Source organism: Emydura macquarii, unplaced genomic scaffold (assembly GCF_026122565.2).
Source record: "Emydura macquarii macquarii isolate MOO-44397 ecotype Brisbane River unplaced genomic scaffold, CSIRO-AGI_Emac_v2 contig_778, whole genome shotgun sequence".
Lineage (NCBI taxonomy): Eukaryota > Metazoa > Chordata > Testudines > Chelidae > Emydura > Emydura macquarii.
In genome coordinates this window covers 94,955-110,293 of record NW_027130915.1, presented here as the reverse complement: position 1 = coordinate 110,293, position 15,339 = coordinate 94,955, and the positions used below count along the sequence as shown (strand labels likewise).

The following is a 15,339-nucleotide window of genomic DNA, read 5'->3' as shown; positions in this document are numbered from 1 at the left end:
TAACCTCTGAGAACATGACAAGAAGCAATGGGTTTAAATTGAAGCAAGGGCGGTTTAGTTTGGACATTAACAAAAACTTGTTTAACTGTCCGGGCAGTAAAGCGCTGGAATAAATTGCCTAAGGAGGTTGTGGAATCTCTGTTATTGTAGGTTTTTAAGAGCAGGTGAAACAAACACCTGTCAGGGATGGTCTAGATTAGGGGTTCTCAAACAGGGGGTTGCGCGGTTATTATGGGGGGGTCGTGAGCTGTCATCCCCCGTGCATGCAGGTAAGTGTGACATGGCATGGGTGGGGTCATCACTTTTTGGAGGGAGGATTCATCACAGCCTGAAATATTTTCAAAGGGGGTCCCAAACAAAAAAAAGTTTGAGAACCCCCGGTCTAGATAATACTTAGTCCTGCTATGAGTGCGGGGGACTGGACTAGAAGACTTCTCAAGGTCCATTCCAATCCTATGATTCTATGAACACACCACTTGAACAAGTCCAGATGAGACCTTAAATTATATCCCATAAAAAACATCACTGGTGTCTCATTTGTAGAAGCATGTTCTGCATTCCTACTGGCCACCAGAAAGTTCAGTCTTGCATTGGAAGCTACCCTTACCTGATGCCGCAGTGCAAATCACTCATTTGAATGTCTGGATAAACCTTTTCACTAACCCGTTTCTGGCAGGATGCTATGGAGATCATGTGACATGTGATAGCATTTCTTTTGACAAATAATTGAAATTCTTTAGATGTGAATTGAGTTCCCCTGCCACAGTCTGTTCAGGAACTGTGTAAACAATAGTCTAATTCTTCAGCTACCTGCCCTGAACTAGCTGAATTCATATGGAATATTTCAAGCCACTTAGAATGGGCGTCTGCTGCAACCAAAAACGTATGTCCCATAAAGAGCCCAGCATAGTCTATGGATGGGATGGATTTGCTGTCATAGGGATAGACCTTCTGCTTCCCTTGATAGCATCCATTTGTAACAGTCTGGAAATCAAAGAATAATAGAAGATTAGGGTTGGAAGGGACCTCAGGAGGCATTTAGTCCTACCCCCTGCTCGAAGCATGGGGGATAAAATTCACACAGGGAGAACACAGGTAGGAGGAGATCACGTTGTGTTTGTAACCATGCTGCTGGTGTGTTTTAGGGCTGGATCAGTCTCTCAGCTGCCACCATGGCTTACACTGGAGTTACAACAATTGAGATGCCAGCCCTGGGCCGCCCTCTGCAGCTGGGGATGCTGTACGACTGCCGGAGCGACGCTCTCATACCAGGTATGTTTAGACCTGCAGCTAGCACCACTCGTGTCTGTTGTTTACAGACCACTTGCCAACTTAGCCACCCTGCAGGGCCTTTTCAACAGAAGAACCTGGTTCAGGCTTTGCTCCTTTAGGATGGCAGCAGTTGTGAGAGAGGAAAGTGACTGGTTAGATCTAAAACTGAGATGCAGTGAAACATGAATGAAACGTTTAAAGGATGCTTAGACAGAAAGCATTTTCCAGACACTTACTAGGCAATAACTTCCACTGCTTAGACAAAACCTACATGTTTGTTAGAAAGAAACACTAAGAGCAGCTTGAGAAATGTCGAACAAGCTGTTGGAGTGACTTGGGTAATCTGAGGCCCCCTCCAAGCAGCAAAGCAAGCAGTTCTTGCTCACTGATGTGCAGAAGAATAACATTTCCATAGCGGCTTCCCCAACCTTCCTGGGCTCTCTGTTCCTGCTGCAATGGGTACCACGTCTGAGAGAAAAGCTGGTCCAGGGGAGAGCTGGCCAGGGCATGCAGGAGACCTGGGTTTAAATTCTTGGTCTGCCCCAACTCTCTGTGTGCCATGGGGCTGGTCACGCAGGCAAGAATTCAAGAAACAACTGAGCCTCCTGACTTCTATTTGAAATCAGTGGAAATTAGGAGCCTTCACAGAAGTCAGGAGCTTAAGCTGCACTGTGAATTCCACCCTTAGTCTCTCTGTGCCTCAGTTCCCCATCTGTGAAAAGGGAATAATGGTCCTTCCCCTCCTCAAACGGGTGTTGCAGGGATAAATACATGAACGCGTGTGAGGCCATAGAAGTGTGTAGATAGTCAACTGCTTCCCTGCCCAGCTTTGTGTAAAGCTTAGTATAGTATAAAACTAATACCATAATATTAGTTTATTTTATATTTCTCGTTCCACCTTCCCCCCAAAAAATCACTTCTCCTAAACCCAACCAACAAACAAATTCAGAGTTTCTTGGCCAAGCCATCTTGAAGCAAAGATGAACCAAATAAGTTGGGCATTTATTTTGAAACAGGACGTCAGGTACACTTCTCAGAAACTGTCGTTTTAAAATGGCTGTTTTTTCAGTTTGTTGCCAAACTTCCCAGAAAATGTTTCCCTGCAACCTCTCACCCAGGGTAAGTGTGTTTAGTGTCTGTACTGCAGTAAGGCCAAGAGGCTCCTGGCAAGGATCAGGCCCCTTTGGGCCAGACACTGCACAAGCCTGCAGTAAAAAGGGACTCCCTGCCCAGGGAGCTCAGCTCCTCGGAGTGCGACAAGACACTGCATGTGGATGGAGCAGGGAGAACTGGGGGAGGTAACTAAAACAGACATTAATTGTAAGTGTTATTTGTGCTGCGGTAGCACCCACAGGCCAGGTCCCATTACACTGGGCACTGCACAAACACAGAACAAAGAGCCAGTCCCTGCCCCAAAGAGCTGACAATCTAAGTCAAGAGACAAAGGCAGGAGACAACAGGGGACGTGAGGAGAACGGGGTAGCAATGAGGTGACTTGGCTCGCAGAGGGCCTGGCCGTTTCTAGGATATCGGTTTGAAAATCAGGCTTATAATGGGAAGCTTGTTTCAGCCTTAACTATGGAGCAACTATTACGGCTGCTGCTCCACGAGACAAAGTGCCCGATTCCACTCCCCTGACATCAGGGACAAAGAACTCCACTGTCCTAAATAGGAGCGTAGCGCAGCAGGAGCAGGATTGGGCCCATAACTCTCATTGAAATTGGTTATAGCAGGATTGGGCCCAGACCTGTTCACAACAAAATATTCATAACTTTGTTGAATGACGATCTGTTCTGCTCCAGTACAGCCGGAGCCTGCGTTGTCAGTGAGGTTTAACTACATGGAACGTTCTGAGGGGCAGCAACAAGCTACATCTGAGCTAGACAATAAGCCTTGGACAGACGTCCAAATTCCAGACCAGGATAATTTCTAAGGCTTGTATCTCACAAACATCAGGCTGAGTTTACTCAAACATTGCAGAAAATTCACCCTTTCCCTTGCAGTCAGTCTGGCAATTTTACAAGCTACGTTTAGAGGAGCGTTAAAATAGGATTTGGAACCATCTTCCTTTATAAACTGTGGAATGGACAAACGACCATCTCTCCATAGGCACATGTCAGCACAGCTTCTCATTTTTACGGCAGACCCATATATATTGTAACCCCTTTTTTGAGGGGGGGAGGGGGGGGGTTACTTGGGAGCAGACAACACTCACCGGTGTGCAAGGGTGCCTAAGGTTGCTGACAACAAAGGAGATCCTGAATATCCCAGTGATGATGTAGGATAGGTGGGAATCCTCTATCCACCCTTCTGCTGCAGTCCCTTTACTTCTAAAGGAATTTAAAATTGGCAGTGCCTTTCTGAAAGAACCCAAACTCAGGGGTCCTTACTTACAAGTCCGTTGCCCAGCGGATAGTCCAGAATAAGCCAAACAACAAATTAGCAAAGTCAAAGTTTATTCTTTACGTAAAGAAGGTGGTCCCTTATGCAAGGGGCAACTCTTAACATAAAATTCTAACAGCTTTTATAGCCTCACACAAACAAGTCTTTATACGTCACAGTTTCCATGGCCATACATACTCAAAAAACTGCTTATCTAGGAATTTTCTAGCTCAGTATTTTCAACTTTCCTTATCTAAATTACAAGGTCTTTCTCTGCATTCCATCCCTGCTGGCGTCCAGGCCTCTTAACTATTTTATAACTTCAGAACATTCTAAGATTAAATAACTGCTAAAAAGACATTTTCCATCTCAGGCTTTTTACAGCCATTTCTAAAATCAGTTCTCAGCAGAAACAGAGACCCCATCTCCTTTTCCCTTCGCACCAGGCTGGCCCCTGCACACGCTCAATAGCGGCCTTGGGAGCTTCCAGGACTAAAGCTAGTCTGATAATTACAATAATCTGTGACATAGTCTAAATCAACAATTGCAATTATGCAAACTCATCATCCACTATGCTTAAATTAGAGCTAACACACTGTTACTTAGCCAGTTAAGGGAATATGGCATCACAGACTGAAATTAAACAGCACTGTTATTTTAAACCCACAGGGCAGTTGAATAAATCAATTAATAAAACCAGTATACAGTGATAAACGAAACCTGTCTAACTGGTGTTTACACTGCCACTGTTTACCCCCCTCCGGAGTGTGCACTGCCCTAGAGCTCAGAGCCTGACCCCTTGCTGGCATGGGCGCGTTGCAGATCTGAAGCAGCAGACAGCATGCTGTGGGGTCAATGTACCAGTTCAGCCCAGGTATCACGCTGGAGATTTGGAGTTGGCCCAACCAAATGTCTGCAGTCCTGGCCCTGCTTGAAGGGACTCTCTCTGCCTCTTCTCAGGCCCAGTCAAAGTCTCTCTGCTGTGCCCCTTCCTTTACACGTCCTGCCCCAAACAACAGAGTGTGGGGGGCACTCACCCCACCTTCACAGCAGGCCCGCATCAGCCAGCTCCGGGCTCAGTCCCTGCCCTGGCCCGGGCAATGCCACCAACCCCCGACGCTCCCTGCTCGATCACAACCCCAGCAGGCTCCCAGCAGCAGCTACCAGCCTCCGCTGCGCTCCACCCCAGCACCAAAAGGGAGTCTCCCCACATGCTTTTCTCTGACTCCCTGGAAGGGGAAGTGTCTCTCTCCTTTTTCCCCACGGCATCGTGGGAGTTGTAGTCTCCCAGGATCTTCCCAACTGTAAAACTCCCAGTTAAGTTCCGAGACCCCTCAACTTCAAGGTGTTATATATTGTATTAGCTCCATAGAACAGGGCAGGGTGGAGGGTGTCATTATTCCAGCATGGTTTTCACATTCCATTCTCAGGTGGATTTTTCATTTTAACGTCGTTTTTTCTTAAACAAACACAACTAATTTGTCAGGATTTTACAGGACAAACCAGTCTGATTTTTCTACACTCATTTTTGCAGTATCTATAATCCTGGCAATACAGCCCAACATTCCTGTTCATTGTATCCTGGATTTCTTCATCAGGCTGAGGTCCACAGATCTGGGACGATGGGTCTTCAGCCTGCTCGTGTCTTCGGCTGATAAACCAGACCATCCAGTCACTGGCTGATGGGGGTGTCCTGCCTGTGCAAAGCCCTTCAATTATATTCTGCCTCCTCCCCTTCAGGCAGCGTTAGCAGAACGGCCCTGCTGCAGAGCTCTCCTGCGGAAAGTTCTCAGGTTTAATTTAAAAGTTCTGGTTAGCACATGGCCACCTGTGTCCCAGTCTGCCCCAGGGTCCGTCTGCCTTTTGGCTCCAGCTCTGCTTCCCCTTCTGCGTGGTGCAGAGCCCAGCTGCCTCGCCCTCATGTTGTGTGGGTGGGGAGCCCCAGGCTCAGCACAGGCGCTGCTGACAGCACACAGTGCAGTACGAATCCTTTGGGCTCAGTCCCCTCAGTCAAATAACAAACAGCTCAGACAAGGGGAAGATACTTGCCTTCTCTGGGGGAGAGAAGAAGGAGCTGCCACAACCAGAGTTACAAAATAAAACACAATTAATTAAAACCCCAACGCACAAGACTGACGGTTTGACACAGAGCACTTGCAATGCCTGTGACAGCCGGAGCCGTACTGGAGCTCTGTTTCCCTCCCTGTGCTCCTGGAAAGTGTCACGTGACAGGAATGGGATTCCCAGCCACACCTAAAAGATCAGGAAAGGGGCCGTGGGGATCCTCTGCCGGCACCAGCCCATTGCTGACAGTGAAGGCAGATGTGGATCTCTCTCTCCCTGGGTGCTCAAGGACTCAGCTGAGAGAGATTTTTATCTGAAATGCACTGGGAACAGCAGTGGGCTCCTCCCATATGGACGGCTGCTCTTCCAGCTCTGATCGCTGCCATTCCATCTGGCCAGTGCTCCCAGGTCCTTGGCCTAGGAAGGGAGGTAATCCCCTGCGGTGCTCTCCTGGGCTGCATTTCAGGACTCTGCACAGAGCCTATGGGGAAAGAGACACCCACAGCAGAACCATTGCTGGAGTATCTCAGATTGGTGAGAAATGCAGAGTAAATCTAGATGGCCCTGGGGAAACTGATCACAGACAGAGGGGTGAGGAAGAAGCACAAGATCAGGTGCAAAGTCTTCATCTCTGAGAAGATTCACAGAAAATGAAGGTGTCTAGAAAGATAAATTCTGAATCAATTGAAAAAAACAGTTCCTATTGGGACTCACTGAATCATAGAATCATAGAGTTGGAAGAGACCTCAGCAGGTATCTAGTCCAACCCCCTGCGAAGAGCAGGACTAACCTCAGCTAAATAATCCCAGCGAGGGTTTTGTCAAGCCGCAGCTTAAAAACCTCTAAAGATGGAGATTCCACCACCTCCCTAGGTAACCCATTCCAGTGCTTCACCACCCTCCTAGTAAAAAACTTTTTCCTAATGTCCAACCTAGACCTCCCCCTGCAACTTGAGACCATTGCTCCATGTTCTGTCATCTGCCACCACTGAGAACAGCCTAGCTCCATCCTCCCTGGAACCCCCTTTCAGGTAGTTAAAGGTTGCTATCAAATCCCCCCTCATTCTTCTCTTCTGCAGGCTAAACAAGCCTAGTTCCCTCAGCCTCTCCTCATAAGTCTTGTGCTCCAGCCCCCTCATCATTTTTGTTGCCCTCCTCTGGGCTCTCTTCAACTTCTCCACATTCGTTTTGTAGTGCGGGGCCCAAAACTGGACACAATATTCCAAATGCGGCCTCACCAATGCCGAATAGAGGGGGATAATCACTTCCCGCGATCTGCTAGCAATACTCCTACTAATGCAGCCCAATATGCCGTTAGCCTTCTTGGCAACCAGGGCACACTGCTGACTCATATCCAGCTTCTTATTCACTGTTACCCCCAGGACCTTTTCTGCAGAACTGCTGCCTAGCTCGTCGGTCCCCAGTCTGTAGCTGTGCATAGGATTCTTCTGTCCTAAGTGCAGGACTCTATATTTGTCCTTGTTGATTTGTTCTCGTCAGATTTCTTTTGGCCCAATCCTCCAGTTTGTTTAGGTCCTTCTGTATCCTATCCCTACCTTCCAGGGTATCTACCATTCCCCCTAGCTTAGTGTCATCTGCAAACTTGCTGAGGGTGCAATCTACCCCATCCTCCAGATCATTAATGAAGATGTTGAACAAAACTGGCCCCAGGTCCGACCCCTGGGGCACTCCACTTGTGACAGCTGCCAGCTAGACATGAAGACATTGATCACTACTCATTGAGCCCTATGCTCTAGCCAGTTCTCCATCCATTTTATAGTCCATTCATCCAACCCACACTTCTTTAACATGCTGATAAGTATACTGTGAGACACAGTATCAAAAGCTTTGCTAAAGTCAAGGTATATCATGTCCACCGCTTTCCCCATATCCACAGAACCAGTCACCTCTTCATAGAAAGCAATCAGGTTGGTCAGGCATGACTTTCCCTTGGTGAATCCATGTGGACTGTTCCTGATCACCTTCCTCTCTTCCAAGTGCCTTAAAATGGATTCCTTGAGGACCTGCTCCATGATTTTTCCAGAGATTGAGGTGAGGCTGACCGGTCTGTAGTTCCCCGGATCCTCTTTCCTCATTTCTTGAAGATGGGCACTATATTTGCTTTTTTCCAGTCCTCAGGGACCTCCCCCTGTTGCCACGGGCTTTCAAAGATAATAGCCAATGGCTCTGAAATCACCTCAGCCAATTCCCTCAGCACCCTCGGGTGCATTGCATCTGGCCCATGGACTTGTCTATCTCCAGTCTTTCTAAATAGTCTTGGACCTGTTCCTTCAGCACTGTGGGACGTTCACCTCCTTCCCATTCTGTGCCACCCAGTACAGCAGTCTGGGATCTGACCTTGTCTGTGAAGACAGAGGCAAAAAAGGCATTGAGTACCTCAGCTTTCTCCACATCCTCTGTCACTAGGTTGCCTCCCCCATTCTGTAAGGGGCCCACACTTTCCCTAATCTTCCTCTTGTTGGTAACATACCTGTAGAAACCCTTCTTGTTCTCCTTCACATCCCTTGCTAGCTGCAACTCTAATTGTGCTTTAGCCTTCCTGATTTCATTCCTGCATGTTCAAGCAGTGTTTTTATAATCCTCCCTAGTCATCTGACCAATCTTCCACTTCTTGTAAGCTTCTTTTTTGTGTTTAAGTTCACCAAAGACTTCTTTGTTAAGCCAAGCTGGACGCTTACCATATTTGCTATTCTTTTTGCACATCAGGATGGTTTGTTCCTGTGCCCTCAATAAGGTCTCTTTAAAATACAGCCACCTCTCTTGGATTCCTTTCCCCCTCATATTAGCCTCCCAGGGAATCCTGCCCATCAGCTCCCTCAAGGAGCCAAAATCTGCTTTTCTGAAGTCCATGGTCCGTATCCTGCTGTTCTCCTTTCGTCCTTTTGTCAGGATCCTGAACTCGACCATCTCATGGTCACTGCTGCCTAGGTTGCCACCACTTCTACTTCCCCTACCAAATCTTCCCTGTTTGTGAGCAGCAGGTCAAGAGAAGCATGGCCCCTAGTTGTATGCTCCACCACTTGCACCAGGAAGTTGTCCGCAACACTTTCCAAAAACTTCCTGTATTGTTTGTGCTCTGCTGTGTTGCTCTTCCAGCAGATGTCAGGGTGATTAAAGTCCCCCATGAGAACCAGGGCCTGTGAACTGGAAACTTTCCCTAGTTGACTGAAGAAAGCCTCATCTACCTCGTCCTCCTTCTCTGGTGGTCTATAACAGACACCCACCACAACATCACCCTTATTGTTCTTGCTTCTAAGCTTAACCCAGAGACTCTCATCAGGCTTTTCTCCAGTTTCACACTGGAGCTCAGAGCAATCATAGTGCTCTCTCATATACAGTGCAACTCCTCTTCCTTTTCGCCCCTGCCTGTCCTTCCTGAACAGTTTATACCCATCCATGACAGTGCTCCAATCGTGTGAGTTACTCCACCAAGTCTCAGTTATTCCAATCATGTCATAGTTTCTTGACTGTGCCAGGACTTCCAATTCCTGAGGTGCTGATCTGGTGCACAGACACACTTCCAACGGCCAGAGCTCACATGAGACGATCCAATAATTCCTGATATCCCCAGGGCAGGGGCCTGCTGGGGATGCTGAGGGGACACAGTCAGGTCATTCTTTCATCCAGAGAATTGCTGAAGGAGAAGAAACAGATCAACTGTCTTGGACGTGGAGTTGTCCCTGGGAGGGAACAGTGGATTAAGGCCTTGCTGGATAACACACAAGATCAGCACCGCACCAGAGAGAAGCTCAACGTCTCCTCCCCTGGGCACAGCAAAATGTCCTGTCACAATGTGCACCAGAGAGACATGAACAACGGCACGGCCTGGTTTAGCAGCAGACATTAGATCAGAGTGGAGCCTGCAGCTGTTAAAATCCTCACTCACTGTTAGTCACTTTTGCAGGCCAATGACTGTTTTTGCTTCCAGAGAGAAAATGGTCAAAATGCCTTGTGACCTTCCCAGGGTCTCAGTGCACTCTGACATTGGAATCCCAGGTGAAGGATGATCTCTTGCACTGTCTGCCAAGGGCTCTGCTCCTTGCTCTCTGCTCCCCAGGGTCATGGGAAAGAGCAGCAGCGACACTGATTCCAACCTGTTGGCTGAAGAGACGGATTCTCAGGCCTGGTCAGTCCAGCATCTGCCTTCAGCGGCCTCTGCCTCATAGAGGAGATCTGCTATCACATGGGCCAGTCTTCCACCCAGGAGCAGACAGACCAGTCCTAGCTGGTAGATGTTAAATGGAAAACAGATACTCAGATGAGGTGTTTAGCCCTCTGCTGGACTTCAGGTAGACATCACCTGGCAGAATTTATTCTACACTTGCCTGAGATCCAATTTATGCTACAAAGCTGATAACATAACTACCACGTTAGTTAATGCAAGTGAAACACAGACATTAATTGTTAATTTGGATGTAAGAATGTCCAAGCTACGGATCAAGTCTCCCCAGCGTTGTCTGTTCTCGTTAGGAGAAAAGGAGGATTTCTGCACATTCAGACATTCAGGTTTCTTTGGGCAACTGCCCTGATTCTGCCCTTACAAGGCCACAGAGCTCAGCCTTGGCTCATCAGCCTGCTCGCTGGCCCTATTTGAACTCCATCAAGGCTGCGTGAGGCTGTAGTGCTCCAGTCAGGGGAAGGTCGAGTGTGTTCATAGCTAAATGATGATCTTGCTTCCTATCCTGAAAATCCCACTGTAACAGCTCTGTGACGTTACTTACCATCATGAAGAACAGGAAGGTTTATCTGAATTTCCTGTGAATAACAAGGTCCACACACCCAGCTCTTCCTGGAAACAAAAGGATCATCCAGATTCAGAGATGGGAAACTAGCATCCAAAGCTTTCATTCTCCATGCAGGGATATTGTCCCCTGATTCTGTGATTCAGGGCTGGCACTTCCCTTCTGCCTATGGCTGACAGGTCTGGGTCTGCCCCCACTGCAGGCAGGCTGAAGGCCCTCAGGTATGTCTACACTGGAATTGGGGGTGTGGTTCCCATACGGAGCAGACATACACATGCTAGCTCTAATTGAGGTAGCTTTATAAGAGCGTAGCTGTGACAGTGTGAGGTGGGAGGGGCTAGCCATCTTCAGTACACACCTAGCATCTCGGCTGGGTACGTGCGTGGGGAAGCTAGCCCGTCCCTCGTGCCGCCAGGGCTACACTCTCTTTGTAGTGCAGTAGCACTGAGCAGGCTCCCTCCTGAAACTGGGAATTCCTTCTTCCAGCTGGGAATGACACCCCCCGCTGCAAGTGCAGACGTGCCCAGCGTAGCAGATCTGTGACCTTCCTGACTTGAAGAAAAGAATATGTCAAGTAAACTCAGATTAAATTTCCTCTCACTGAACAAAAACACTTCTTCACACTTCCGCAGATGGTCAGTGCACTCTGCACCTTGCTCTCTAAACTAGTGTGCGGCACACCCGGCACGACACAACTCTCACTAGTGCTGATGTGATCCTGACACTTGCACTTGGACACCATGGTGATCGGTGCCTTCATAATAATGATAATACAGTGTATTGATTATTGCTATTGGTGTGGCAGTAGCACCCATGGACCCCAGTAAAGGATCAGGGCCCCATTACAAGCCACTGTCGCTATACACAGTAAAAAGGCAGCCCCTGCCCTAAAGATCTTAAAATCTGGATGGTGACAAGATGCAACAGAGAGATGAGAACAGTGGAGGTGGAGGAGGGGGTGAATGAGGTAACCGGACAGTTAGCACATTATCACACAGACAGCCAGATAGGTAGACGGGGGTGAAAACCGAGCTTGTTTTAAGACTGAGTTTGATTAATTTATGGAGGGGATGTTGTGATGAGATTGCCTCTCATCTGCCACTGCTAGCAGGAAGTAGCTCCAATGGCTGGAGATGGGGCACTAGACGGGGTGGGCCCTGAGTTACTACAGAGAATTCTTTCCCTGCTGTCTGGCTGGTGAGTTTTGCTGACAGGCTCAGGGTCCAACTGATTGACATACTTTGTGTTGGGAAGGAATTTTCCACCAGGTCAGATTGGCAGAAACCCTGTGTTTTTTGCCTTCCTCTGCAGTTTGGGGCACAGGACACTGTTGGTTTGGACTAGAGTAAATGGTGGATTAACTTTAACTCTTTACATCAATATCTCAGGACATCAGTAACTCAGCCAGAGGCAATGGGTCTGTTACAGGAGTGGGTGGATGAGGTTCTGTGACCTGCATTGTGCAGCAGGTCGGACTAGATGATCACGATGGACCCTTCTGGCCTTAAAGTCTACGAGTCTATGAGATGGACAGACAGATTCTAACAGAGGGTCAGATGTCAGGGCACAGTGATTTGAGCCCTCAGTGCTGGTATTTTGTTGCTCATGATGTATTTTTAATTTGAAATAATTTTATTAAATGAAATTGGAACAATTTCTTATCCTCTCCAGTGATAACTGACTCTGTCCTTGTATGCAATTTTCCAGGTATCACTTTGTGGGGCATCGAGGCCCTTAAGAGAGACGTGGAGACAATGCCAAAGCACAATACTGAATTCCAGATCATTGCATCTGACACCATTGAAGACAAAGCCTCTCTCCTCAATCTGTCTGCATCCCTGAAGGCCAGTCTCCTGGGGGGGATGGTGGAAGTAGATGGATCTGCAGCATTTTTAAATGATACCAAGAAATCAAAACATCATGCTCGAGTGGTTCTCCATTACTTAGTGACAAACAGGTATAAGCAGCTGACTATGAGCCAGTTGGGGACTGAGAACATCTCTTATCCTGCTGTATTTGACCAAGGCACAGCCACCCATGTGGTCACAGCTGTGCTGTACGGGGCTCAGGCTTTCTTTGTGTTTGACCAGGAGGTCTCTTCATCAGAGAGTGTGCGAGAGATAGAGGGAAACATGAAACTGATGGTAGAAAAGATACCAAAGGTTTCTGGAGAAGCAGAGGGGTCTGGGGAGAAGAGGAACAAGAAAAAGGTAAAAACTGAAAATTTCAGTTGCAAATTTTATGGCGATTTTGCTCTTGAGAACAACCCAGTTACTTATCAAGATGCCATGGACGTTTACTCCACTCTCCCTGAGCGGCTTGGAGTCTCTGGTGAAAACGCCGTACCTGTGCGAGTCTGGCTGTACCCACTGAGCCTGCTGGATTCCAGAGCCACTCAGCTAGTGCGTGAGATCAGCTCGGTGCTGATTAACGATGCTCAAAGTGCCATGGAGCACCTGACGGAGTGCGACGTCCGGTGCAACGACATGGTGAGGGACAGAGCTGCTACGACCTTCCCCGAGATCAAGAGGAAAATCCAGCAATTCAGAGATCTGTGTAAACAACACAGACAGACCTTCCAAAAAGAGCTAGCAAGAACTTTGCCCGCTATCCGGGGTGGCGGAGCAGAGGAAGGGGCTCTGGTCGAGATTTTAACAAGCAAGGAGCAGTCGCCATTCGGTGCCCAGCAACTCAATGAATTTCTGGATAAGAAACAGGCAGAGATGGATTTTGTGAATTCCTACCTGGCTGATCTAGAGGGGGTGGAAGTCGTATCCTCCCAGAGCGAGCTACAACGAACAGTTCTCAGCCCCAGCCATGACTTCGTTGTCTCTCTTGCACTCACTTCACTGCACAACGAGGAATCCTATTTATCAGAATTGGACCTTTGGCTGCGGAGACAATTTATGAAGAAAACTCATGATCCAGCATTAGCCAGTTCTGCCGGGGAGAAACCAAAATCCAAACAGTGGTTTGAGGAAGAAGAGATAAGAAGAAAAGCACGACAAGCTGTAAAGTCCTTCTCTGACTTTGCTCGTGTCAATAAACCTAATGGGAAGACCCGGTTCATTGTGGCCTCTATTCCAGACAAGGACAATCCCGGAGCTTCCATTTACCTGTATGAAAACAGAGAGCTGGTCAGCACCAACTTTGTGCCTCCACCAAAGCTTCTTCCTCCCTTGATTAAGGGAATCAGACATGACTGTGTGCAGCTCACGTTTAAACCAGCAGTCTATGGAAGGGCTGCGATATCCGGCTATGAGGTAGAGTACACAATTGCAGGGCAGAAGAACTGGACGGCTGTGAATGTAAATAATGAACAAAAGACATTCACAGTAACCGGGCTATGTGCAAACACCGAGTACCAGTTCCGATACACTGCAGTGAGCAAACCAGGGCTCGGCGAGATCAGCGATGTGAGTGATCCTGTGAAGACGCTCCCTCCTATCAGCCCTCCTGGGAAGCCTGGTGAAGCTGTTGTAGATTCATCTAGCATCACCCTCACCTGGCAGAGTCCCAGTGTCATTGGAGATGGATTCAGTATAATGGAGTACAAGGTGGAATATAAGGAGGAGGCTGGAGGTGAAACGTCTGAGCAGGAAGACAAATGGCTGGAACGAAGGACAGGAAAGAGAACTGAATCTTATCGCATTGATGGACTGAGGCCTGGGACACAGTACAGATTCCGAGTGTCGGCTGTGTGTGCGGACGGGATGGTGAGTCACCCAAGTCAGGAAAGCTGGATCTCAACGCTAAAGAAAGGTAAACATTTACATAAATCTGCTTATTCTTCCCTCATCTACAGCCCTCTGGTCCCTGGAGCTACTGGACAAAAATCCTTATCAAGGGAATGAATCTACAATATTCTGGGTGTATAATGCAGGGTCAGCTTCCATTCAGATAAGTAAAATTACAAATAAATCCTAGCGTCCAGTTAAACACCCCAGCTGGTTCCTGTGCATGGACTGGATGGCTGAGGTGACCAATGCCCCAGACCCAGGTCACAGAGAGAATACATTAGACTATATAATAAGAGTTCTAATGTGGAGTGGTGCTGGGCACAGAGACAATGACAGGTTTGATTAGGATAAGGAGGATGCTGTTATGTTCCCAGTTCCTGTTGCCAACCCAGCTGGGCAGAGTTAAGGTTGTGTGGAAAATGTCACCCTAACTTTGCATTTCCTGGTTTTCCATGTGTGACTTTGGGAATTAAAGTCATGCTCTGGAAGCGCCTGAGGAGAACAGGGCATGGATGAGCACCTCCATCCATAACTCCACATTAACAGAGTTTTTGCATGTGGATTGCCACTGTTTCTGCTAAACCTGCTGGTCAGAGGGATTCAAGCTCCAGTGTAAACAGTTAGGTTTGTCCGAGGAATAAATTCCCTTCAGCTTTATTTTGAAGGTAAAGTGACTGTCCATGTGCAGTATCACAGCTGTTTTCAGGGTGCCCACTCCTGTAGGATCTATGCACCACATTTTCAAAATGTAAAAATGGCCGTATTGGGAAAGACCAATGGTCCATCTAGCCCAGCATCCTTTCTGCCAACAGTGACCAATGGCAGGTGCTTGAGAGGGAATGAACGGAACAGGCAATCATTGAGTGATCCATCCCATTGTCCAGTACCAGATTCTGGCAAACAGAGGCTAGGGACCTTCAGAGCATGGGGTTGCATCCCTGCCCATCCTGGCTAATAGCCATTGATCAATCTATCATCTATGAACTTCTCTAATTGTTTGTTGAACCCATTTATAGTTTTGGCCTTCACAACATTCCTTGGCCACAAATTCCAGAGGTTGACTGTACATTGTGTGAAGAAGTACTTCCTTTTGGTTGTTTTAATCCTGCTGCCTGTTAA

The 15,339-nt window shown here is 47.8% G+C and overlaps 1 protein-coding gene across 1 annotated transcript; it reads left to right on the top strand.

The window, feature by feature from the left end:
• Positions 1-1,172: 1,172 nt before the first annotated feature.
• Positions 1,173-14,334, top strand: LOC137149594 (stonustoxin subunit alpha-like). The gene is made up of 2 exons (XM_067543104.1): positions 1,173-1,272; positions 12,188-14,334. Exons 1-2 carry the CDS (start codon positions 1,173-1,175, stop codon positions 14,332-14,334), a joined length of 2,247 nt encoding a protein of 748 aa, XP_067399205.1.
• The last annotated feature ends 1,005 nt before the right edge of the window (positions 14,335-15,339 follow it).

Excerpts from the sequence above, each read along its gene's own strand:
- LOC137149594 (XM_067543104.1), top strand. The coding sequence starts at position 1,173 with ATGGCTTACACTGGAGTTACAACAATTGAGATGCCAGCCCTGGGCCGC. Across the intron at positions 1,273-12,187 it reads GAGCGACGCTCTCATACCAG|GTATCACTTTGTGGGGCATC; the intron begins GTATGTTTAGAC and ends GCAATTTTCCAG.